We start from the raw sequence: 25,527 nt of genomic DNA, 5'->3' as shown, positions 1-25,527 counted from the left end.
CCTTTCACTTTGAGCTTATGTGTGTCCTTTAAGCTGAAGTGAGTCTTCTGTAGGCAGCATATAGTTGGGTCTTGTTTTTTTATTCATCCACCCATTCTGTGCCTTTTGATGGGAGAAGTCAGTTTACATTTAGACTGTTTATTTGTAAGGACTTTTATTACTGCCCCGTTCCTGGTTTCTAGCTGTTTTGTAGTTCCCTTGTTTCATTTTTACTCTCTTGTGTTTTTGTGAATTGCTGGTCATCTGTGCTGAAATGCTCTGATTCCCTTTTCTTTGTCTTTTGTGAGTCTACTGTAGGTATTTGCCTTGAGGTTACCATGAGCCTTACATGAAACGTAACTATTTCATGCTGATACCAACTTTAGTCACATGCAAAACTCTACCCTTTTATTCCCTGCCCTTTTAAATGCTTTCAGTGTCAGAATTTGTCTTTTTATATTGTGTATTCCAACAAATGATAGTAGCTGTTGTCATTTTGTTGTCCTTTAAGCTTTATTCTCTAGTTAAGTGGTTAAGGCACCATCATACTATACTATTAAGAGTTATCTGAATTTGGGGCGCCTGGGTGGCTCAGTTGGTTAAGTGTCTGCCTTCAGCTCAGATCATGATCCCAGGGTCCTGGGATAGAGCTGCACATCAGGCTCCCTGTTCAGCGGGGAGTCTGTTTCTCCCTCTCCCTCTGCCGCTCTCCCCACCTTGTGCTCTCTCTCTCTGTGTCAAATAAATTAATAAAATCTTTTTTTTTAAAAAAGTTATCTGAATTTAACTATGTATTGAACTTTATCACGATGTGTATTTTTATATGTTTTCATGTTACTATTTAACATCATTTCAGTTCAAAGAACTCCTTTCAGTGTTTCTTGTAAGGCAGGTGTAATGGTGATAAATTCCCTCAGCTTTTGTTTTCCTGGGAAGGTCCTTCATTTCTCAGGATAACTGCCAGATAGTGTCCTCGGTTGACAATTTTTTTCTTTGAGCATTTTGAATATATCATCCCACTCTCTCCTGGCCTGTAAGTTTTCTGCCGAGAAAATCTGCTTACAGCCTAATGGATGTTCCTTTGTGGGTTTTCGTCTTTTTTTCTTTTGCTGCCTTTAGAATTTTCTTTGTCTTTAATTTTTGACAGTTTTCTTACAATGAGTCTTGGAGAAAGTTGTTTTGAATTGAAGTAATGGGGTAATCAGTTAGCTTCATAAACTTGAATGCCCAGATCTCTTCCTAGGCTTGGAAAGTTCTCAGCCATATTTCTTTAAAGCCTATTTAAAGAAATGCTTCCTTCTGTGTCTCTTCCCCTTGTGGAATTCCAGTCGGATATTTGGGTTTTTTGGTGCTTCCATGGACCATGTAGGCTTTTTTCACTCCTCTTCATTCTTTTTCCCCCCCCCTCAAACTGGGTTACTTCAGAGTTCCTATTCTTTCTCTCACTGATTCTCTCTTCTTTCATCTACTCTGATGTTGATGGTCTCTGTGACATTTTATTTTATTCTGTTCATTGAGTTCTTTAGTTCCAAAATATCCGTAAGGTTCTTTTTTGTGATTTTTGTATCTTTGTTGAATTTCTCGTTTTGATCATGTATTGTTTTCCTATTTTCATTGAATTATCTTTCTGAATTTTCTTGTAGCTCATTGAATTTCATTAAAACAGCTATTTTGAATTCTTTATCAGGTAAACTGTAGATCTCCATGTCTTCGGGTTTGGTTACTAGAGGATTATTGTGAACTTTGGTGATGTTATGGTTCCCTGATTTGTTTTTGTTCTTGTTTTTTTCTTTAAAGTAGCAGTCACCCCCTCCCAGTTTTTACTAACAGTCTTTACAGTGAGCAGGGTGGGGCGGGGGGGTGGGGAACCTTTAGCAGTCTTGCTATAGATTCTAAGACTTTCTTGGATATTACATGGATATACCTGCTCCATGCTTTTTCTTTCTTTTTTTTTTTTTTTAAGATTTTATTTGACACAGAAAGCGTGTGCACACAGGGAGGGGGAGCTGCCAGCAGAGGCAGAGGGAGAAGCAAGGCTCCCTGCCCCACACAGGGCTCGACCCCAGGACCCTGGGATCATGACCTGAGCAAAAGGCAGACGCTTAATAGACTGAGCCACCCAGGTGCCCCTCCGTCTTGTGAGAGGATTCTAAAGTTTATCTTCTCTGTATCCTCCAATATACCCTGTCATCTGCTGATGGCTTCTCTTCCGTTTTCCTGAAGGTGGTGCTACAGTTCAAGTTTGTGGTTTCTCCTTTGCCCACAGACTCTATCCCATTTTCTGTGTTCCTTCTTTACCAGAGCTTGTTCTCAGGACCTTGGACAAGGAGCCAGCAGCAGAGTGGAAGAGGGATGTGGGGGTATGCGTTGGGTGCATGGTGCAGTGCAGGTGCCAGTGGGTCATTTGGGGGTATCTGCAGGTGAGAGATGAGATGTTCCCTGTGGCTCCTGGTCTGACTCCTGTTGGAGTCCACAAGCAATCAGCAGGATCTGCGTTCCTTTAACGTCCTCCAGGAATCTTATATGCTATGCTCCAGTTCTGCTCCCTCACCCCTGTCATGGAGCTCCCACTTTAATGGATGTTCTGGATCTGAATGATACAAGAGTGAAGTTAGCGTCTTTGATAGCATCCTACGCAATTAGGGAAACCAGGCATGTACTTACCAGTTCTCCTTCTCCTCTGTGGGAGAAATGACCAGCTGTCTAGTTTAGCTTTCAACTGTGCTGCCTTTGGGGAGACGTGATGCCAGCAAAATCAAACTATTTACCTACTTAAGTGCATCAAACTCTATTTTGTCGTTGTTTTGTTTTGTTTTACTCCAGCCGAGTGCTAGAACTTTTCTTCTGGAAATCTGGACTTCCACAAATGCTCTCTTTTCTTTAGGTGACTAAGTCCTTGTTCTGCAGGCATTCCCAGATCACAGTCAATAGGGGTAAGAACCACTTAACAGTCTCCTGTAGGTTCCAGAACCAGTACTGAAGTTATCTGCCTAATACCCAATATACTTAGAGGCAAGGCTTTTTTTTCCCCATGCCCCTTGGCATGTGGTGCTGGGTCCCACAGCTTCCACAGAGGCACTGTTGTTCATGGATAGATGCTAGATTTGTGTTGTTGGGATGGGGGGGGGGGGGGGCGGTAAAAACAAGAGATGTCTTAGGCTGCCATGATGCTAACATCACTCTCTCTAATCAAATCTTGGTTGAAATTTGTCATCTAGTCATTTCATGAAGAAGGTCTTGTGGAAATTCTATTTGCTGAATATATCCAAAATGTCTATTTTTGTCTGGGAACTTCAGTGACACTTTAGCTTTAAAATTCTTGTTTCATGGGTTATTTCTTGGTAACTTCCTAGACATTGGCTCCATAACTAGCATTTTATGTAGCTGCAAGTTTCTTAGATTATTCCGCATACCCTGTCTTTGTCTCTGAAGTCATTTACCTTTACATCTGTGTTTCTACATCTCTTCAGTTCTATATCTAGCTCTCTAGAACTGTGGTGCCTATTCACTCTGTAGATTGATTTGTTTCTGTAGTTTTCTCAAGTTCTACCTTTGAATAGTTTTTCAGTTCCATTGTTTTTCCTTCTTCGAGGATACCAGTTATTGAACATTTTTCTCTTTTGTCTTTCATATCCATTATTTTCTCTCCATTCCTTTTTAGCTCTGTCCATTCCGTTGACTGCTTTTGTGAATCCTCCCCTCGACATCACTTGCACCAGGTTGTAGCAGTGTCTTTTTCTTTTTTTTCTTTTTTAGGTTCCAAGGTAGCCTTCATTTCTGTGTTGGTTTTGTATTCCATTTCTTTTCTGAACTTTACTAGTTAACTTCTTTTTATCATCTTCTCCTGCTGTATTTTCCTTAAGCTCTTTATATCACTCCATTAAGCTATTTATTTATTTTACTAATTCATTTGAAATCATGGCTAGGTCATTGATTAGTCCCAGTTTTTATTTGATTGGTGGCAACATTTTTCTTTGTATTCCTTGTTTTTCCTTGTAGCAGCTTATTATAGATTCTGTGTTTATTTTTTTCTTTTTGAATGACATGAGTTTTCCTGTACCAAGTGTTTGCAGGAGGTTCATTTGAGAGAGGATCTAGGGCATTATTCCAGGCTAGCAGGAATTGAGCTTGAATGTGAATTGTTTACCCTGTTTCTTTCCACCACATGGAGATTGGCAGCTTTAGTGCTGCTTACCACTCAGAGTTTCTACCTTCTATCTGGTCTGTTAAACTGCTTCTCATCAAGATATTGTATCACTCTGTGTACTTTCTGTGGCACTCCTTGGTAAAGAACATGGTCCAGCCCCCCCCTAATTCTATCAGCCTGTAGATTGCTTTGTGTTTTTTCAAATAGGGGGTTGGTGTCCTTGTCTTCAGGGTGAGTTACCTGCTTTGGAGAACTTGACCAGCTTTCGTTGAGACCTTCAGCTACAGACATTCTTTTCCAGCATTTGCCATTCTCCTATTTGACCTTGGCTATTTGGGGGCAACCTTTTAATGTGTTTAGGAGTTACAGATATCTCTTAGTTGAACTGGAGGTGAAATTTGTATTTCTATTACTCATTCGGTCATTTGGGATGATTTCTGAGAGGCAAAGGGAACAAAGATATCTTGACTTCACACCTTAAAATCAGAGGTCAAGAGAACATTTTAAGTACAGTGGTGTCCCTAAAAGTCAGGTGGCTAAGTATAAAAGAAGGATTAACTGGAAGGAAAATTGAGGCATTATATATGCACTATTCATGTGGGAGTCTGCCTGGAGGGTGGGTGGTAGTATAGACAAAAAAGGATAGGGAGGAGCTGCAGCCTAATGGGCATGCATGTTTTTCAAGCTCAGGCTGAGTTTAAAATCCTGTAGAAAGAAGACAGTGAATATATGGAGGCCTTGGGGGAACAGGATTAGAACCTAGGGAAGTATTTGAATCAGGGATATGAAAAAACAAAATCTCAGGAAGAGAAGGCTACCTCAGCCCTAGAACTTGCCTCAATTATTATAGCATTTGTGTTCAGCATTACTTAAACCTCTTTCAAATAGATAATGTCTCCATAAAGTTATTTCTAAGTACAACAAACAAAAACATTGTGATATTTGAAGGTTTTTTTTTTTAATTTACGTTAAATGTCTCTTTTATGGAAATACTATGTTTGTCTCATACACGCAAGCTATAAAATAAAGGCTACAGGTATACAGGCAAGTAATATATATATATATAGTTCTCTGAAAGCAGTTTTCCTTATTGTCAGATCAAAGAGTCCCTTTTATTTATTTTTTTTATGGTTCTGCTCTGTTCATTTCAACACATTAAAAATATGTCCCTACTTATTTTAGCTGTATTATAGGAGCTTGGTGTATACACTTTATTGCCCTGAGTCTTCTCTCTCTTCCAAGTCCCTTATTAATGTTTTTATTCTCATCTTTGGCAGTGGCTTGAACCTGGCATCTGTAGCACGACTCAGAGGTACTTGGGAAAAATTACCAAGCAAGTATGAGAAACACCTCCAAGATCTACAAGACCTTTTTGATCCATCTAGAAACATGGCAAAATATAGAAATATTCTTAGTAGTCAAAGCATGCAGCCTCCAATTATTCCACTCTTCCCTGTTGTCAAGAAAGATATGACATTTCTACATGAAGGTATTTAAAAGTTACTTGAAAATTAGCATGTTTAGCTTCATGTTTTGACAGAATTGTGATTTATTATATTTAATGTATTTTTCAGCCTTTTATGTCACTAAAGCTTTACCTAATTATAAATGCAGCAACTTTTATAAATCAAAACTCACATTATTGACAGAAACAAATTTAGGTGTTTACCCTGTGCATTCAAACATAGATTTCACTTACACCCAGATCATACTGTTTGATCATATTTGTTATCTTGTTTAGTAACATTTTTCCTTCCAACTTTGTTTTTAAATTAATAACTCACGGAAAACTGCCTAAAACCAGTGAACAATTAAATGAATTATGACAGAGCAAACACCCACGTAACCAACACCCTGGCCGAAACAAAAATGCCCCTTTCTAATTACCACCCTCATTCTCTTCCCCAAAAGTAATGACTGTCCTGACTCCTAATACTGGGATTTAGTTTTATCTGTTGTTGAATTTTATATAAATGGAATTATAGAGTGTATGTCTTGGTTTGGTTTTGGTTTTTGGCTTACATTAGTCAACATTAGATTTGTGAGATTTTTTCCATGTTTTTGACTATAGCTGCACTTGACTTTCAAAACTAGTGTTCTGTTACCTGAATGCAGTACAGTGGATTTTTCCATTGTCCTGATAAGCATTCGATAGTTTTCCACTGTTCACCTATTATGCATAATGCTGCCTTGAGTATTCATATCATTCAACGTGGCGTTTATGGATCTGATATTCGTATAACCAACTTTAGAAAAGAGTTGACATTATGTACGTAAGTAAGTGCAACACTGGCAGTGTTACTAGAGCTCATTGTTCCTTGTCAACACCTGGTAAATTCAGCCTTCTTCTTTTTACCCAGTTCAGTAGTGGTGTGGTTTAATTTGCATTTCCCTAATTACTAATGAGATTGAGCACCCTTTTATATATTTATGTGGGGTTTTTTTGCTCAATTATCAGTTCAGGTTTCTTGTGTATTCTTTTTATCAGGTTGTCTGTTTTGTTTAATATATTTTTAACTATTTCTTACAAATCCTGGGTATAATATGACTTACCTTTTGAGTCTCTTAAGGTTATCTTTTGATGAACAGCACATTCTTAGCTTTAAACGCCTAACTTAGTGATCTTTTACCATGTTTAATCTACAATCTTCCTGAATTAATTTTTGTGTATGGTATTCTAGTAAAGTAACTTACTAACTATATACTGTTTTACTATTTTTCTCATGTTACACTAGACATTATAATTGGTATTAGGTTAATATTCATCAGTACTTTTCGGTGTATTGGACAATGCAAAGAACTTAGATTATTTAAATTCCATTTATTCACATCCCAGTTTATATGCAGTTGTTGTCATGCCTTGAACTCCCACATGATACTATCATTTAGTAAGGTCGGTATTTAGATGATGATGTTACTGTTTTTATTCCTTTCTGCATTTCAACACTTCCATGTAGTTGGGGTTTTTTTCTTGCTATAACACTATTTATTATTTATTTAAGTGCCAGTCTGCTGATGATGAAATATCTTAATTTCGTTTATCTCAAAATGTCTTCATATTCATTTTTTTTTTTTAAGATTTTATTTATTTGACAGAGAGAGACACAGTGAGAGAGAGAACACAAGCAGGGGAAGTGGGAGAGTGAGAAGCAGGCCTCCCGCAGAACAGGGAGTGCGATGCGGGGCTCGGTCCCAGGACCCTGGGATCATGACCTGAGCCGAAGGCAGATGCTTAACAACTGAGCCACCCAGGCGCCCCTTCATATTCATTTTTAAGGCATAATTTTGGTTGGCATTTGTCTTCTTTGAACATTTTAAGAGACTATTCCATTGTGTCCTGGCTTTCATTGTTGATATTGAGACATCACTTGTCAGTCTTCCTTGCTGTGCCTGTGACTGTATTTTGCGCTTTTCCCAAAAGCTGCCATATAATTTTGTCTCTTTTTTCCTCTAGTTCGGCTATGGTGTAACTAGGTGTAGTATTTTGGGTTTTGTTTGTTTTAGTCCTGATTTGTTTGTAAGATGTCTTGAAAACTGTGTTTTGATATTTTTCATGAGTTCTGAAAATTCTCATTCATTTTATCTTCAAATTTTTTACCTTTCCTCTTCGAACCTCTACTTCAGGGATTTTGATTTCACCTTTGTTAGACCTGATGACTTCCTCTGTTGTCTCATACCCTCTTTTCTCTGTTTCTCACCTTTTTGTCTTACCAGGCTTCATTCTGGATATTTTCTTCCAATTTATCAATTCTTTCTTCAACTATGTGTTTTTTACTGTTAAATATATCAGTGAGTTCCTACTTCCAGTTGTTGTGTTAATGTGAGGTTTGGTTTTGTTTTTTTTTTTTTTCCTTTTTCGTCAGGTTTATAATTTGCATTTTTTTTTTTAATCTTTATTATGTTCTCTGCCAAAGTTCTCAGTGTTGTTTTCTGTATCTTTGCACATATTCAACTTGGTTATTTTAAAGTCTGTGTCTAATAACTCCATCCTTTGTGGGTCCCTTTCTGTTGTCTTTTTCTCCACCTGCATTTAATTCATGTCTCTTCTCCTAATAAGCCCTGGTTATTTTTGGTCAAATGTATGTTGTGTATAAAAAATTACAGAAATAATCTGAGATTTTGGATGATGTCCCATTCCTCCAGAGAAATTAAAGCTTGCTTTTGCCAGACAGGTGTGCTAGCAGTCCACAATCACCTTAATCCATTTTCACCTCTTGAGATAATTTAACACTGAACTTGTATCCTAGTCACATTTAGTTCATCCTTAATCCCAGAATAGCCCTTCAGGATCCCAACCCAAAGCATTGGGAGTTTACCAGGACTTAATTATCTTCTAACCTCATAAGTCAGAGTGGTACTACTTAGTTTTTTAGGCTCATCATCTGCCTTTTCTGAATCAGTAATGCCCTTAGGATCAAGTACTGGGAAATAGTAAACCTTCCCCAGATCTTCATTCCTCTTCGGAATCTTCACTGCCTCAATAGCTTTTTGATGCCCTAAAATATTTGCTTTTTCTGTTTTTGCTCAAATTTTCTGATTATTCTCAGCAGAAGGGTTGTTGTAATTACCTAATCTTACTGCCCCCTCTTTCATAATCACTCCTTTTTCAGAAGGAAATACTCTGATAGACTTCATATATATTTTTCTGACTTGCTCCCTCAAAACAGGTTTGTGTGACTTGAAAGTATTTTTGGTGATTATTTTGTTTCCACCTCACATGTTGAAGCCCTGAACAACTCATGTTCAATGTATAGGTTCTGTTTACTATGAGGAAGGAGAACATGCTGTGTTTCAGACCCAGTAGGTTCTCAAACTTGTCTTTAGGGACTTGGGAGTTCCACAGAGGCATCTCAGGGGCTACCATAGTAGATAAGTGCAGTCACACTAACTATTCAAGACAGGCATGAAAAAGAAACACTACTATAGACAGTCACTTACATTTTTTTGCCTTGTAGTCTGAACTTAGCCATCAGATGGGCTAAGTTTGGTTTCATACCTGCTCTCTTCAAAGAAAAGTAGACCATTTTGAAAGTTGTGTGAATTTTTCCTAAGAGTCCAATTATGAGAATAGAAATAAAAATTTTGGAACTTTTAGGCAAGCAAATTTGTGTCGGTTGATGAAAGTAAGAATTGTGAATTCAGATTTTGGAAAAAGAAGATGAATGGCAGGCTAGAAAGTATTTCCTCTGTGAGCCAGCCACCTCTTAATTTTAACTAATAATTGTGATTTGGGAAAACATACTTACCCTTCCTTAATCCCTCCACTAGAACCGTCCCTTTTCTTAAGAAGAGTCATAAGTTTTCAGGGGATATCTTTTACTTGATAAATGTTGACAACTCATTTAACAATTTTTAAAACTATTTTTAAATCAAAGAAAACTTACTGGATTAAAACTTACTGGATTAATTAAACCCATAGGTCAGTCTTTATGACCCCTGGCTAAAACCTGAGTTTTCAGGTGCTATACCCTGCTGCCTAAAAGGGCAGATGCAGGTACCTGCCTGAGAGTGAGCTGAGCATCTAGAGAGTAAGATTTAAGGAAGAGCACATTTTACAGGTGTGCCTATAATAACACCTTGAAATTGGTTTCAGAAGCTATGTAGCTTATTTATAATCACTGCTCCCATAGGAATAGAATTCCTTCCAGTAGCTCATTACCTGGGAGCAGAGTTGAATCGTATATATACGCTTCTTAAAAATAGAAGTGGCAGGGCACCTCGGTTGCTCAGTCAGTTGATGGTCCCGACTCTTGATTTCAGCTCAGGTCATGATCTTAAGGTTGTGGGATCCAGCCCCGAGTCAGGCTCAGTGCTGGGCATGGAGCCTGCTTGAGATTCTCGCTCTCCCTCTGCCCCTCCCACCCCCCCGCCCTTAAAACAAAACAAAAACCAAGAAAACAGAAGTGGCAGTTTGATAAAGAAGGTTCTTTTTTTTTTTTTTTTTTTTAAAGATTTATTTATTTGACAGAAAGAGACACAGCGAGAGAAGGAACACAAGCAGGGGGAGTGGGAGAGGGAGAAGCACGCTTCCTGCTGAGCAGGGAGCCCAATGCGGGGCTCGATCCCAGGATCCTGGGATCATGACCTGAGCCGAAAGCAGACGCTTAACGACTGAGCCACCCAGGCGCCCCGATAAAGAAGGTTCTGATTTGTGCTCCCAAGAAAAACTTGACTTCTGCTACCTTTATATAGGTATTTTAATATTGAGAACCAAAGAATTGCTTTTATTTCATAGGAAATGACTCCAAAGTAGATGGTTTAGTGAATTTTGAGAAGCTAAGAATGATTGCCAAGGAAATCCGGCAAGTTGTTCGAATGACTTCTGCTAACATGGACCCAGCTATGATGTTTCGACAGAGGTATGGCATTGAAGTGTGTAAAAGTGTTAGATCAAGTGATATCATCAAGTGATACAGCAACAATAGTTATCATTTATTAACCATCTCCCATTTGTTATACACTGTGTGACATGCTTTACACAGGTCAGGCACGAGTAATCATTTGTCATGGTACCCCTTAAAGGTAGGTGGTATGAAAAAAATGATGCTCAGAGCAGTTAGGTAACTTGACCAGTATTATGTACTTTGCTGAGATTTGAACCCTGGTTCTGTATTACTTTTTTGAGTATGTGGATAATTCTGTATTGTTATTGTTACATTCAATAACTAATAGAAGAAAATTGCTGACCCTTACTGAAGTTATCACAGAGGATGGATGCTTTAACTGGTTTTCAGCCTAATTTGTAAAGTATTAGTCTGCACATGTCTTTTATTTTTACTGAATATTTTTAAGTTCTATTTCTCTTTAAGTCATACTTTATTCTTTTAAAATATATTCTTTTCCTCAAGCCATAGTACTACTCTATTTGTATGTAAGTACTTTAACAGAATTTAGAAAGCACAAATTTAAGCATTTCCATCATTAATAGAAATGGAAGATGTTATTTGTATTCCATATTCACTTCTAAGAATGCTTTTTAAAATTTATTTTTAATATAATAACAAAGTCTTTCTCAGACTATATAAAACTTACAGAAAGTATGTTGTCAAGCTGTTCTTAGTAGTTTTTATATTTAGTATTTATACTAATGTATTTATTTAATTTTTTAAATTATAATCAGTATTTAATTATAATCAGTAAATAGATACTGGGGTTTTAATCTAGGCGACTTATTTTCTTCCGGGCCTATGTGTATAGCTTCAGTACATAAGACTTTTCAAAATGAAATATCAACAAGGGCAGGCATATTTCTTTTGGCTTAAAAAAATATGGTCTATGAAGGAAACAAAAACACTTGTTTCTTTAAAAATCAGAGGTGGAGTTTTTGTAACTAAAGAATCAGTGTGTGTCTGGGTAGGTTTTTTGTTTTGTCTTATTTCAGTTACTGTTGAGGAAGGAGTCTTTGTTTTTGTAAGGAATTGATCCGATGGTTGCTGTAGTGTAGAGATCTTCAGAGTACGGACGAAGGGTTGTATCCCCTGTCCCCCTCCGTAGCCATCCCACTCTGCCCTTAAGAATCACTACGTGTAATGAGGTACGTTGTTGCTCAACAGTTTGGAAGCAGAAAACAGTTAAGAACCAGGGACCAAAGCAAACGTGGAGGAGGGTTTGTTGTTTGTTTAAGTTTTTGCTTTTGTTGCATGTTTCTGTCCAGTGGTCCCACCACTCCCTGTTGTCTTATGTGGACCTCCATTTTTATGTTAGCAGCCTTGTTCCTGAGACATAACGAATTTGTGCCCCTACCAGACCAGTAAATAATGAGTACCAGCTGTGATTCAAAAAAGAGCAAAGGAGGAAAAACCTAAGGAGGAAATTAGTAAACTTGGCTGTTTTCTGTGGAATGGCCTGGGTTAAGTAGAATATAGTGTAGGGGAAAAGGAAACATTTATAATTAGATTGGACAAATAGAAATGGACTGAATTTTCCTGAATCTGTTTTGTCAGCCAGTACTGAAATGTACTCTTTCTTTAAGCAAATAATTGTCCATTTTGTGGTGTATATTATCTAGTGTGGACAAAGTAACCTCTTTTATTCTAACAGTAATCAATTTGCTGACTGAAAAACAGAGTCTTGGGCCACCTGCAGCTGGAGCTTAGTGGGTGCAGGCCTGGCACACTGAGGCTGGCGGGGAGCAAAAATAAATAAAAATAAACAATCTTTATTTGGTCTAATTGGAGTATAAGGATATGCAGGTATTTTATTATGATGGTGTAGTTTTACCTAAACTTTAAGTTGATTTGCTGGTCAACATTTCTTGTAAAGTACTTGTCAGAGAAATTTCTGCCATTAGAAATGACATAAATCTTTATGTTCCTTGTAATTTCATCCTGTCACTTAAATGAGTGGCCCAAAATCCTTTCAAAAAAAAATTCAAAAATTCTCTTCCCTAAAAACTTTAAATTCACAATTTATAGTAAGTACATGTTTTTTCTTAAGCTTCTTACTAACATAAGCCTATGATGTGGATTCGATATTAGAAATATAATTAGCCTAAAAAAATATTTTAAAGAATATTGTGGGTTTGTTGGCCTTTGGTACATATCATAATTCATTTTACCCCTCTGCATTCCATTAAAGTCATTTTACTGTTAACTACCATTTTTTTCTTGGTAAAATTTTTCTGTTCTATTCTGTCTCCATAGTTTCTCTGACTCTCAACTGTTGTCTTTTTTCTGTGTTTTCCTATTCAAACCCATGCTTCAATGTTTGTGGCTCTTGCTTACAGGAAGAAGAGGTGGCGGAGTCTGGGGTAAGTGTAGAGATGAATGCAACTGAAATGGAGATTGTACGACTCTTAACATATACTGCATCCTGTTCATTAATGCACGCACATAAAATAGCATGCGTTCTATTAACCCTGTCAACCTACATTCCTGACAAATGCCTTTTGCTAACAAGGTGAAAGTAGTGATAGAACTAGCTTTTTTCCCCCCTTTTCTTTGCCATTGTTGATGTCCCATAAGTCCCTTACAGATTTTAATTTAGCAGGGTCAGTTAAATGATGATGATGAAGTACATATTTGGTGTGCGCTTGCTATGTGCCATATATTATTCTAAGCACTTTAAATGAATTACTGAATTCTCCATCCACCCTGTGAGATAAATACTGTTATTCCCATGTTGCAGACGGGGAAGATAGACTGGTCTGAATTCTTAGAGCTCATTAGTAGTGGATTGAGACCCAGGTAGTCTGATTCCAGAGTCCATGCCATTTTCTTATTCTCAAATGCCATATTTTGGGGTGCCTGGCTGGTTCAGTCAGTAGAGCATGTGACTCTTGATCTCACAGTCAGAGTTCAAGCCCCACATTGGCTGTGGAGCCTACTTTTAAAAAAAAGTTTCTCCAAAACCATATATATTTTTTAATGTAATAATATAAAAATGGATGAAGTTTGTTTATAAAGGTTATGTTACAATTAGTTTTCCAATAAGAGGCAGCCCTTATCCAAACTATACTGTAAAATTTGGTTAGTAAATAATTGAAATAGAAGATGATTTTAATTCATCAGATCCACTAATACCGTGAGACATAATAAAACATTTTTAATAAGAGACTCCCTTATCTCTCTTAAAACTGTAATACAATCAGGGGTGCCTAGCCAGCTCAGTCTGTAGAATATGCAACTCTTGATCTTGGAGTCATGAGGTCAAACCCAAGTTGGGAGTAGAGTTGACTTAAAAAAAAAAAAACAACAACAAACAAACCCTAATACAATCAGAAACTGCCACCTTTTTCTGTTCAGGTATGTTCAGATATCTGCTTTTACATTGATATCTATTTAGAATCATAGAGTGTTTAGGACCTTATAAATCATCTATGTAGCCCTTTCATTTTTAGATGAAGAGATGGTTTTTGTGAATGAAGGGTTTTGTTATTTTAAGACTAGAGTGAATCATGAAGTTAGTTGCTCTTATTACATGACAGAAGATTTTTTGTGAGCCACTTAACTTGAACTAGAGTCTTGTCTTATTTGTGATCTTGTTTTCTGTTGAAGTTTGGTGAACTTGAATTTCCTTCTACGTTCTCCGTTCTCTTTGTGTTTCTCATGTGTTTTCTTCTGTATTCCACATTTATGTCTTGGTCTTTTCTGGTTCTTCTCACCGAAAATAGAAATTGGTTCCTGGCATTACTATTAGAAGAAGAATATCGGTCAGTACATCCTAGTGGGAATTTGGGGTGTTGAATGACTTAAGTAACATATTCATTGTTCAGTTTTAGGGTTGCATTGTATGATGCTTTTGCAGATGCTAAGTATTTTTATTCTTATAGCATGGTGGTTTCTGTTTTGGACATAGTTTAGAAGACATTTTATTGTCATTATTACAATGTTATTAGTTACTAGGATTTTGTATGTATCCTCGATTTGTAGACACCATTTTTTTTTTGATACCAGCGAAGGAAAAGTTATTAAAATATTTGTATTAAAATTTGCTCCTAGAAGGGCACATTCTGCATGGAGCACTGGGTGTTATGCACAAACAATGAATCATGGAACACTACATCTAAAACTAATGATGTAATGTATGGGGATAATATAAGAATAAAAAAATTAAAAAAAAAAAATTTGCTCCTAAAAGTTGGCCCTTGATTTTACTGCATTTATCTGAACCTAAGATATCTTCATTTGTTGGACACACCATTATTTGATGTACCACTAAGAAAAATTACTTCACTGCCTTCTTACCCCTGAATATTTTTTACTTTATTAAAAGAGCTCTTATGTAAACTTAGATATGTATTTTTATCACATAACACCCTTTTGCATCCATTAAAAGAAAAATGTGAGCAAATGAAATTGGTTTATTTAGATCTCAGACTTCTTCATATTTAGAATATGAGTCTTCCGAGTGACTAGTTTCTGGGAGTTTTTTTTCCCTGCACAGTATTCTCTTTTGTGCCATCAAGTGTGTTGGTAATGCATTATTTCTTAAAACAAGCCATTAAAGAAGTAAAAGCTGCTGGTGCTGGACTCATGGCTTGGGCTTGCAGATACTTAGAGCTAGCCTCCTGTTGACTGCTGCTTTGGGAATGTTGTTGAACTTGTCAGATTTACTCCCTTCTTAATAATCATTTGGTTACTGGAGATTGAAAGAGTAATTCACTAATGTCATTGGATTTTCTTCCCAACCATTCTGCAAGTTTTGAAGTTTCTGTGTGTGAAACTAGTGATAACCCTGTCACAGTTTCTGCCTGACCTGTAGCAATCAAAAGTTGATTTCAAACGTAAGGCGCATTCTATTCCAAAGATCTTAAAATAGTGAAAGAAAAAAAATACTATAACACTTTAACAACTTTGTTTCACTTAATTTACCAAGAAAACACTAGGATTCTAGTGTCTGTTTTAAATAGTATGTGAGCACTGAAGAACAAATTGTTCTGTGGTTGTGGTCTATTTAGAATATTTGGGAATAAAAATGAGGGTAATTTAGAAAACCCATAGATAGCTTTATTATTTTGGAATGGGAACTTCATTTAGAATAAAAATCATTTAAGAACCTTGCATTTCTAGCCTAATTAGAAAGGACAAATAACATTGCATTTCCTATTTTGCATTGGTTCTCGATGTGGTCATTCTAGAGTGAGGTTTGCCAAAAAGAGGAGAGTTGGGAGAAGCGTTAGCTTGTTTGGATCGTAGTTATTTCTACCTGGCTTGCAGTTCCCTCACAGAGGCATTGCAAGGAAAGGTCCCAAGTCCCAGATAGTCAGTCCTAGAACCACATATTGCTTAATCCATTTGTGTGTGAATGGAAGATTGAGTAGCTTTCTGTTGTACTTCTGGTCTCTAACTATACTGAATTGAGTATAAATGCTTATTTTTCCTGTCGGTTGTTCTTTTTGAATTTTGGCCAAGATCTGCTTACTGGTAAAATTGGCTAGCGTACTCAGAGCGGGCCTGCTATAGACAGGAATGGTGATGGCTATGGTATGCTCAAAGCAGCACAAACAAGCAGAGCTGCTCTAGAAACTCCTGGTGCAGGGATCTGGCTGGGGATGCACTTGTGACACAGGCTCTTGCCATATCTTCAGAGTGCGGATGGCCTCGGGGCCAGTTTACTTGTCACAGTTTTGCCTTGAGTTGCGTAGGCACAAACGTAGATCTGATGGAATTCGTTGCTTTGGGTGGGGAAGGGGGAGATTGTTATCTTGTTCTTTTGAATTCTACACTTTGCCGAATCTTAAAACTCAGGACATAGCCATGTGTGCCATATTACTTTGCATTAATGCTCTTCATCTTTTAACTCATTTGCATCAGCATGCAATAGCATTAACAGAACAAAATTCTTTTAATCTTCAGTCTGCCATGTGTAATTCTCATCTTTACTGCCCCTCATTGTGATCTCCATCTCCCTACAGGTCACTGAGTCAAGGCAGCACAAACTCGAACATGCTGGATGTTCAGGGAGGTGCACACAAAAAAAGGGCACGTCGCAGCTCTCTACTTAACGCCAAGAAGCTATATGAGGATGCCCAGATGGCAAGAAAAGTGAAGCAGTATCTTTCCAGTCTGGATGTAGACACAGATGAGGAAAAGTTTCAGATGATGTCATTGCAGTGGGAACCTGCCTATGGTACCTGTACGTACAAGGTTTCGCTTAATGTAAAAGAGAACAGAATAGAAGTTTATTTCTCTAGAGTTAAGCTGAAGTCCCGTGAAAATTAACTTTCACTCACAAAAGATTTCTGATATACCCCAAGCATCAAGTGATCTCTTAACCAGATACTGAATACCATCCATTCTTAATGATTACTCTGTGCAGGAAATTGAGAGATAAAGAGTTCTTCTTTAAAAATCATTATAAAGTCTTCTTATAAAAACTGGAACATTATAGAGGAGCCCTTCTGTTTGAGAACATTTTTACCTTCACCCCTAAATGAAGAATAAAAATAAGTGAAATTTTTACCTTTTTTAAATCTCACAGATGATATAACTTACCAACTAGAAAATCCAAGAAATTTAATTAAAACCCTTAGAGAGGGTCGCCTGGGTGACTCAGTCAGTTAAGCACCTGCCTTTGGCTCAGGTCATGAACCCAGGGTCCTGGGATCGAGCCCCACTTCGTGCTCCCTGCTCACTGGGGAGCCTGCTTCTCCCTCTCCTGCTCCCCCTGCTTGTGTGTGTGTGTGCTATCCCTCTCTCCCTCCCTCTCTCTCTCAAATAAATAAAATCTTTTTTAAAAAAAAAAGAAACCCTCAGAGATCATAGGTGTCAGTAACTAAGGTAAGAAACAAGAAAAGTCAGGCACATTCTGATATTGATGTGATGGACAAAAGAAGAGCCTATTCTCAAATTTTTTTTTTTTTTTTTTTTTTACGTGCAGGTTTCCCCCACTATTCCTAAGTAGAGCATTCCTATGAAACCTTTCGTAAGCCAAAATGACATAAAGGGAAGAAGCAATTACCATGAATTTAGATGCAAAAAAATTTGAGTGTTCCTAAGCCCCCCAAAATAACCTCTTTTAAGCTTTTCTGATACCTTAAGACATACCTAGCTAATGGATACACGAAGTAAATCTAGATAAAGCACAGATGTGCACAGACCCAGTTGAAAGCTATGACGGTTTGATGCTCAGGTGCTGAATATAGTTTCTGGGAAAATAGCTTGTTGATTCTCCTCTGCATGGGGTTCACACTGTGTCTATAAGCAAGAATCCTCTTTAAATTTCTTGTGGCTAGGGGCGCCTGGGTGGCTCAGTTAGTTAAGCGACTGCCTTTGGCTCACGTCATGATCCCAGGGTCCTGGAATCGAGTCCCACATTGGGCTTCCTGCTCTGCGGGGAGCCTGCTTCTCCCTCTCCCACTCCCCTTGCTTGTGTTCCCTCTCTCGCTGTGTCTCTCTGTCAAATAAATAAATAAAATCTTTAAAAAAAAAAAAATTTCTTGTGGCTAAAAAAAAATGAAATCTTGCCATTTGCAACAACGTGGGTGGAACTAGAGGGTATTATGCTAAGCGAAATAAGTCAGAGAAAGACAATTATCATATGATCTCACTGTTAGTGGAATTTGAGAAACAAGGCAGAGGATCATAGGGGAAGAGAGGAAAAAAATGAAACACGACGAAACCAGAGAGGGCGACAAACCATAAGACTCTTAATCTCAGGAAATAAACTGAGGGTTGCTGGAGTGGTGGGAGGTGGGAGGGATGGGGTGGCTGGGTGATGGACACTGGGGAGGGTATGTGCAATGGTGAGTGTGGTGAATGGTGTAAGACTGATGAATCACAGACAAGTACCCCTGAAACAAATAATGCATTATATGTTAATAAAAAAAAAAATTTCTTGTGAAAACTGGTACTGACATAGGTGTTTCATAAAAGTGAAATGGCATAATGCAGACTTCTAAAAGCTGAGAATACCTGTACAAACAAGAGAATATTACATGTGTCTGGGTCAAGGAAATGATGAGTTACAAAAGCAGAAATCAAAAGTGGTAAAAGACACTGTGTTGTGACAACCAAAAAAGATGATTAAATTATAAGTGGATGTTATTTTATGCATATTAAATTAAATGTTATGCCAGTAAAAATTCCAATAGGATGTCTAGAACTTGATAAACTATTGACAGAAGATAGTTGGGGGAGGTTCACATTTTCTGTTTCTGTATTCCTAATTGATAGGAGGAAATGGTAGTCATCATGGGCTGACCCAGAGTAGAAAAGAGAAAGTGTATATAAAACCACATACTGATTTAAAAATTTCAGATATGACAGTGGATTTTAAAGTACAAAGTAACAAGTATTTGGTAAATGTTATTATAAAAACAATACCTTGGACATTTCTACCCATAGGAATAAGTATGATGGAACAAACACCTTCTATAAAGGATGAAGACAGAGTTTGAGTGTCATTTATTACTTTTTGAGCAAGGTTCTCTTCATTCTAGATCTCTAGATCTCCCGTTTGCCCAAGCGTGTAAAACTTAAGGATTGACAGTATGTTTTATCTCTGTGATTCTACGTCAATCCTATTAAATTAGGAGAAAGAAATAATAAAACCTAATAATCATTTAGAGCTTTCTATATACAGCAACCATGTTAGGCCCTTCACAGACATTGCTATTTACTCCTTATAGCTACCTGTCAGGTGTCCAGTATTGGGGTTGTTATTCCTTTGAGATAATGCACCCAAAAATCTGTTTATATAAAGATGTTGCAGAATGTATTCTGATGAAAAAGAAATCATGCAGATACTAAAATGCTCGAGAATAGTCAAGCATACTGTTTCCTTATCAATACAAGGAATAGTACATGGCCATTAAAAATAGTAGACATGTAGACTTTGAAGGTATCTAGGAAAATTTTTTACTACCTGTGACTTACTAAGAATAGTGTCAGCCATGTGAAAATGGTACATGTAAGGAGTAAAGACTGAAAAAGTGTACAGAATCTTAAGATTTATTCATGTTTTACGGTTCAAAGCCCATATACATAATTAATTTATTAAAGTACTCTGACCCTGCTTTGCGTGATCATTGAAATTATTGTTCCCCAAGTAACTTAACATAGACCCTCATCATCTTACAGTTATGGGACACAGTTTAACCTTTCATCAGACAAAAGCAGAAATAATGTTTATTTTATCTTTTGTTTTCATTATCTGCTTTTTTTGTTTCCTAAATCTGATTTGGGATATTCAAGAGCATAAAAATCTCTTCTATGCCTGGCTCATTGTTAAAATGTGGGGCCCAGAACGATTCCACATACCTACTCTGCATCCATTCTCTCTCTCATCCTCCCTCCCTCACACATACACACCTGCATACTTTTCTTACACTCATCTAGACTTACCTGCCTTTTCTTACAACACTAAATGGTGTCCTTTACCACATATTTAATACTGATTTAAAATGAGTAAATCTGTAGGACTTGCTTTAAGTTTTGTGAGTTTAATTCAGTGTGTATTCCTTTGATTTGAGTCTTTACTTGATTTCTGTTGCATAAATGATTTTTAAGCATATAAATATTTTTATTTTTAATCATTTTTCAAATGATTTTTAAATCCCAAGCCTATACAGTAGTAATTGCTGAGAAAAATTTTAGAATTTTGTTCTTCCTAATAAATCAGTATATATTTGGCTGGGTTTGGGCAGTCCTCTATATTTAAAGTGGTCTCTTGGGTTTTTTTCCTTGTACTACAGCAGTTAAAATAAGATGTCGGTTGAGAATTGATTAGTATTAAGAGAAAGGGGAAGGTGTGTTTCATGGCTTGAACCCAAAGGTGAGATAATTGCCTGGATTCAAGCAGTTGAGGAGTCACTGCACATTATCGCACAGGAGTCCCTTTGTTTTGACTTCTGGAATGTTTCCTAATTCTTAACACTCAAAATACACTGTAGGCCCCCATAATAAAAGCATGGTAGATAACGGTTATAGCTGTGCTGGGACTGGTTAAACGTGCTAATTTGGCTTTTATCTTGATGTTAAAAGCAAATACATCATGGAGTGCTGAGACTGGACCTGTGTTAAAACCACCTTGAGTTACTGAAGAACTAAAAGTTCTTTCCTCTGGACGACCGTATTGATTTTATACAAAGGCGGCAGCTTTTTGTTTCTTAAGTCAGAGTGCTCCGTTTTTAATTCTGACATTTATTGTCAAATACTCTAACCATGAATTTATAAAACAGTTCTCTGGTATTCCTGTATATAACTATCGAAACAATTTCACTTGCTCAGCAAATACCCATAGTGGTGAGCAAGATATGCAATCCTTACTCTCATGTTAGTTAAGAGCCTGGTTAGGGGGACACATTAATTGATGAATCGCACAGGTAATTGAATTGTTAAAATTATCAGTGCTGTGGGGGCGCCTGGGTGGCTCAGTCGTTAAGCGTCTGCCTTCGGCTCGGGTCATGATCCCAGGGTCCTGGGATCGAGCCCCGCATCGGGCTCCCTGCTCGGTGGGAAGCCTGCTTCTCCCTCTCCCACTCCCCCTGCTTGTGTTCCCTCTCTCGCTGTATCTCTCTCTGTCAAATAAATAAAATCTTAAAAAAAAAAAAAAAATTATCAGTGCTGTGGGAAGAAAAGGTACAGGATGACTTGAGAAAATAAGGGATCTCATCTAGTTGCTGCAGAGTGTGTGGTATTAGGGAGGCAAATACTGGCCTGATGCTAATCTTGCAGGACCTAATAGGCCATAATACTTACATGAAGTTGTTATACTTACAGGAAGATTAATCTGTTGTGTGTTTTGTATTAAAAAATACATGGTTTTAATGCAATTATTTATTATTGTCACTGGTAATAACCTTGCCTTAAAAAGCACACAGTTACATATTTCTTACTCTGTTCTATTAGTGACCAAGAATTTAAGTGAGAAAAGATCAGCCAAATCATCAGAAATGTCTCCAGTGCCTATGAGATCGGCAGGCCAAACAGCTAAAGCACATTTGCATCAGCCCCACAGAGTAAGCCAGGTGCTCCAAGTGCCAGCTGTTAATTTGCACCCAATCAGGAAGAAGGGACAAGCCAAAGACCCTGCCGCATTGAGTGAGTATTCACAATTATTAGTGCATCGATTTAATTAAAATCTCCAGGGAAGTTAGAATGAAAAATCATTGCAAATGTAAATGCTCAGAAGATGAGCTAGTGTAGTTTGTATAATTTAATCATCACTCATGAATTTAAAAAGGTTTCAGTTTGCGTGTAGGTATGTGTTGACAGCGTACATATTTTAAATGCTGGTATTGGAATTTCTGTAGTCACATCAACAGAAAACTTAAAGCACTACACTGAGGTACCAAGAGTTTACTGCATTCAGAGGTGCATGACACAGTTATCTAATGCACATGCGCCCTATGAGAATGAGGTTGCTTATTCTAAAAATGTATATTGTTTTTTCTTTAATGATCACTTCTGAAAAACTTAGGCGACAAGAAGAGATTGTAAAGTGTATAAAGAATAGCCTGTGTTTTTTTCCTGCCCCGCTGTTAGGTCATGTGGAAGGGAAGCTAGATTCAGTTTGGTTCCTAACATTATTACCTAGCCCATGTATTATATTTAGGACATACTTAGTAGAAATCTGTGAATTTTTAATTATTTGATTTTGTTTTAGAGCCAGAGTTGAATAAGAAAGGGTCCCCGCCCTTGCCAGATTTTCATTCTGATGCTATAGACATACAGACCAGTAACTTAAGTATAATGTGTTTTTTTTATGCCAGGGGTATGTGCATATAAAAACGTATAAAAAAAAAAAAAGGAAACTTTTAGGGCACACAGAGCTAAGTATAAAGTAGAGCTTCAGAGGTGACTTTTTGGAGGTTACGTAACGCCTAAGCAGAGTCTTAAGGTTGATTAGGATGGAGGTAATTAGGCAGAGATGGCAGAGAAATTGCTTCAGGCAGAAGAATAGCTTGGGATCTATGTACAAGGAGCTATGGGCATTGTGCTGCCTCTGAGTGCAGAGCTGCAGGAAGTGCGGAGAGAATAATAATTAAAGCTGCTACCTACAGAGCACTCCTGAGTGCCAGACACGATTCTGAGTGTTTTTACTAGGTTTGTTATATTCATTTAATCTTCACAATAACCCTGTAAGATACCTAATACTCTCATTCTACAGAGGAAACAGAGGTTCTCAGTAACTTACACACTTACACACCAGGGAGTAATGGAGCTGGGAGTTAGGCCCAGGCTATAACAGACTCTAAAGTCCTTGCTTTTAACCATCATATTAAATAGCCTCCCAGGATGACGAGAAATGAGGTCCTAGGCATGCTGAAATTATAACATGGTGTGCCGAAGGAGAGTTGTCAGTGGGTAGCTTTTGCAGAGATTTGAGCAGGGGAAGGTTATGGTCTATTTTATGTTGGAGAAGGACTATAGTAGGGAGCGCAGCAAGACTTCAGACAGAGAGTCCAAATGGAAAGTTGATGTAATAATGAACTGAAAGTTGCTCAGAGCCTGAACTAGTTTGATGGTTATGGAAATGAAGAGGTAATTAGATGCAAAATTGGTAAAGTCAATCAAGTTGCTGTTTAGGCGTACAAAATGAGACAAATCCTGATCTGGCTTCTTACTGGGATGTCATCACCCAAAAGGTAGTATTACTTGTTCCAAATAGCCCTTTTTTCTGCTTGGTGTAATATGGCTGTTATTTATATGATAAATACACTTATATTAAAATAGCACTTAAGAGTAGTGTGAGTATACTGTGATTTAAATGTCTTCCGTGTGAAAGGGCTGCTTGCTACTATGACAAAGGTCCATCAAAGTTGGGCTCACTTTACTGATTAAAAGAGTGTCAATAGCTCTTGGACATCTCCTAAAGAAGATAAATACAAAAGTGTCAGGATGGTGAAACCATTGCTAAGCTTGACGCACGCTAAATAGGACCAGCTGTTGGACGAGAGTAAAGATAGAACTTTGCAGCATGTTTCCAGGGGGTTCCATACTATTTTCCCATAAATTCATGATTGTTTCTGTTGTCTACTTTTCTCCTGTCGTGTGAGTTTAGTGCTCTTGAAAAGGGCTGGCCTGGCAGCCCTGCAGCCTCCCCTGTGCCCCCACAGCACGGCTGCACCCCAGGTAGTGACAGTGCCAGCATCCCCACACTCCACCATGTGCCTCGCCCTGACTTGGAGAAGCCACCTCTAGAGGGCAGCCTTCTCTGTTAAGACTTGCAACAAAACAAGTGTGTCATTTGTGGGGGCTGGGACACTAAGACTGTTAACTCAGTTTCCCTTACACCACAAAACAAACAACAAAGAACTATTATAATCTGGTTCGTACTGACTAGCTGAATTGGAACAAATAACATGGAGGTGAGAATCTTTGTATGCCATTAGCCAGTCATGTAGTCCCTGTTTGTCATTTATACATTTCAGTTGACTACTCTAGCCATTGTGTTCATGGCTTTAGTTACGTAGTACTTCAGGCCACTACAGATATTTTAATTGTGAAGTGATGCTTATTTGCTTCTTGGGTTTTATTTTTAGATACAAATTTACCTCAGAAAGTTTTAGGAACAACTGAAGAAATAAGTGGTAAGAAACATCCAGAAGATACTATCTCTGTGGCATCATCTTTACATTCTAGTCCTCCTGCATCTCCTCAAGGTTCCCCTCGCAAAGGTAAGACATAACAGTCTAAGCTCATCCTGATTACACCAAACAACACTTGGTGGCACATAATTTGCTTTTCAATCTATAGTGATAATAGAAAGTGAAGAAACATGTAACTCCTAATACTTGTTGGACTTACGTGTTGTAGATTGCATTATTCAGATGCTTTCCAGGTATTGTGCATCATATAACCAGGACTCTTGTATCCCTTTGTCAGTGGACAAGCATAGATAAGAATGAAGGCAGAAGTCGCAGTTTGATTCTGTGCAGATTCTTGATGTTGTTACACAAATTTCCAATTACTTAAACGTTTCTATGGGGTATTTTAAAATAAGAATTTCTATAAGAAACTGGTTTTAACCAACTACAAAATTTAGGGAAAGAAATGTTTAGGTTGATACATTACTTTTTTTAGTAATGGAGTATTATTACCTTTAGTAATCAGGATTTAAAATAACCTATACCCCTATGAATTTTATATCATACATAGGACCTCTTGAGGTAAAATACCTGGAATCTGTCTTGCTCATTGACCTATGTTTTCATAATTGGAAATGAAGCCTTTTTTTGTCTTGACTAGTAGGGTGCACGCAAATGCCATTTCATGGTAGCTGCACGTATAGCATTTTAAAGGGTGTGTATATTTCTTACATTGGCCCCTCTGTACTTTGTTAGCCTGGTTAAAAAAAAAAAAAAAAGGCTTTAGTTCCAGCCTCATCTTCACAGATGTAAAAAAAAATTAATGTGTTTAAATAATCACAGTACAAGAGGGCACATGGGGTTGGGGAAGACAACCTTATGAATTCTAGCAGAAAGGAGAAACTTCCGGAGCTTTCCTTAGCTCCCATGTTCTAAGCTTCATCTCAGTTTTGAGGGTTCCTTTTTATTCGCTGCCACATTTGTGGCAGTGATGTGGTAAGTGATGTCAGACCTGAGTTTGAATTTTGACTCTCTTCCCCACTATAGTTGTGTAACTATGCCCAACTGATTTCTAAGGTCAGGTTTCCTGCCCGTAAGATGAGACAAAGACCAACTCTTTTAGGGGCCTCATACAAAGTTAAAGGAAATAATACTTATAAAATCTGATAGATGAGAAGTGTTTAGTAAATTGAGGTATGTTGTCTTTTTGCCTGCTGCCACCCCAGGGTAACATAGCTTCATTGCTAACTTCATTGCCCTATCCCCCTTCACATAGCTAAGACTAGCTAGAATTTTCATTCAGATTTTACTAAGAAAAGAATAGTAGAAATTAAATAGGTCATATAAGCAGTAGATATTAACAGGTATGATTATATAACACAGGTTTCTGATCTTGTGGTATGTAGCTCATACATGATTTTGTGAGGCA

At 37.6% G+C, this 25,527-nt stretch overlaps 1 protein-coding gene across 13 annotated transcripts in view; it reads left to right on the top strand.

The window, feature by feature from the left end:
- The window catches only part of RAPGEF6 (Rap guanine nucleotide exchange factor 6), a 202,531-nt gene that overhangs the window by 163,091 nt on the left and 13,913 nt on the right, over positions 1–25,527 (top strand). For 10 of the 13 annotated variants that reach the window (XR_010412993.1, XM_064595861.1, XM_064595857.1 and 7 more), the window contains 6 exons: positions 5,404–5,615; positions 10,362–10,485; positions 12,852–12,875; positions 16,482–16,702; positions 21,418–21,609; positions 24,054–24,188. Coding sequence is in view for 12 of the 13 variants with exons in the window: in XM_064595861.1 (XP_064451931.1) it covers positions 5,404–5,615; positions 10,362–10,485; positions 12,852–12,875; positions 16,482–16,702; positions 21,418–21,609; positions 24,054–24,188 (908 nt within the window). In the remaining variant the exon portion in view is untranslated. The remainder of the gene's footprint in view (positions 1–5,403; positions 5,616–10,361; positions 10,486–12,851; positions 12,876–16,481; positions 16,703–21,417; positions 21,610–24,053; positions 24,189–25,527) is intronic. The other 3 variants (XM_064595858.1, XM_064595855.1, XM_064595865.1) reach the window with 1 other exon arrangement.

Source organism: Mirounga angustirostris, unplaced genomic scaffold (assembly GCF_029215605.1).
Source record: "Mirounga angustirostris isolate CCGP_5_RB_7025 unplaced genomic scaffold, mMirAng1.0.hap1 SCAF_7, whole genome shotgun sequence".
NCBI classification, from domain to species: domain Eukaryota; kingdom Metazoa; phylum Chordata; class Mammalia; order Carnivora; family Phocidae; genus Mirounga; species Mirounga angustirostris.
This window is presented reverse-complemented; position numbering and strand designations above follow the sequence as displayed.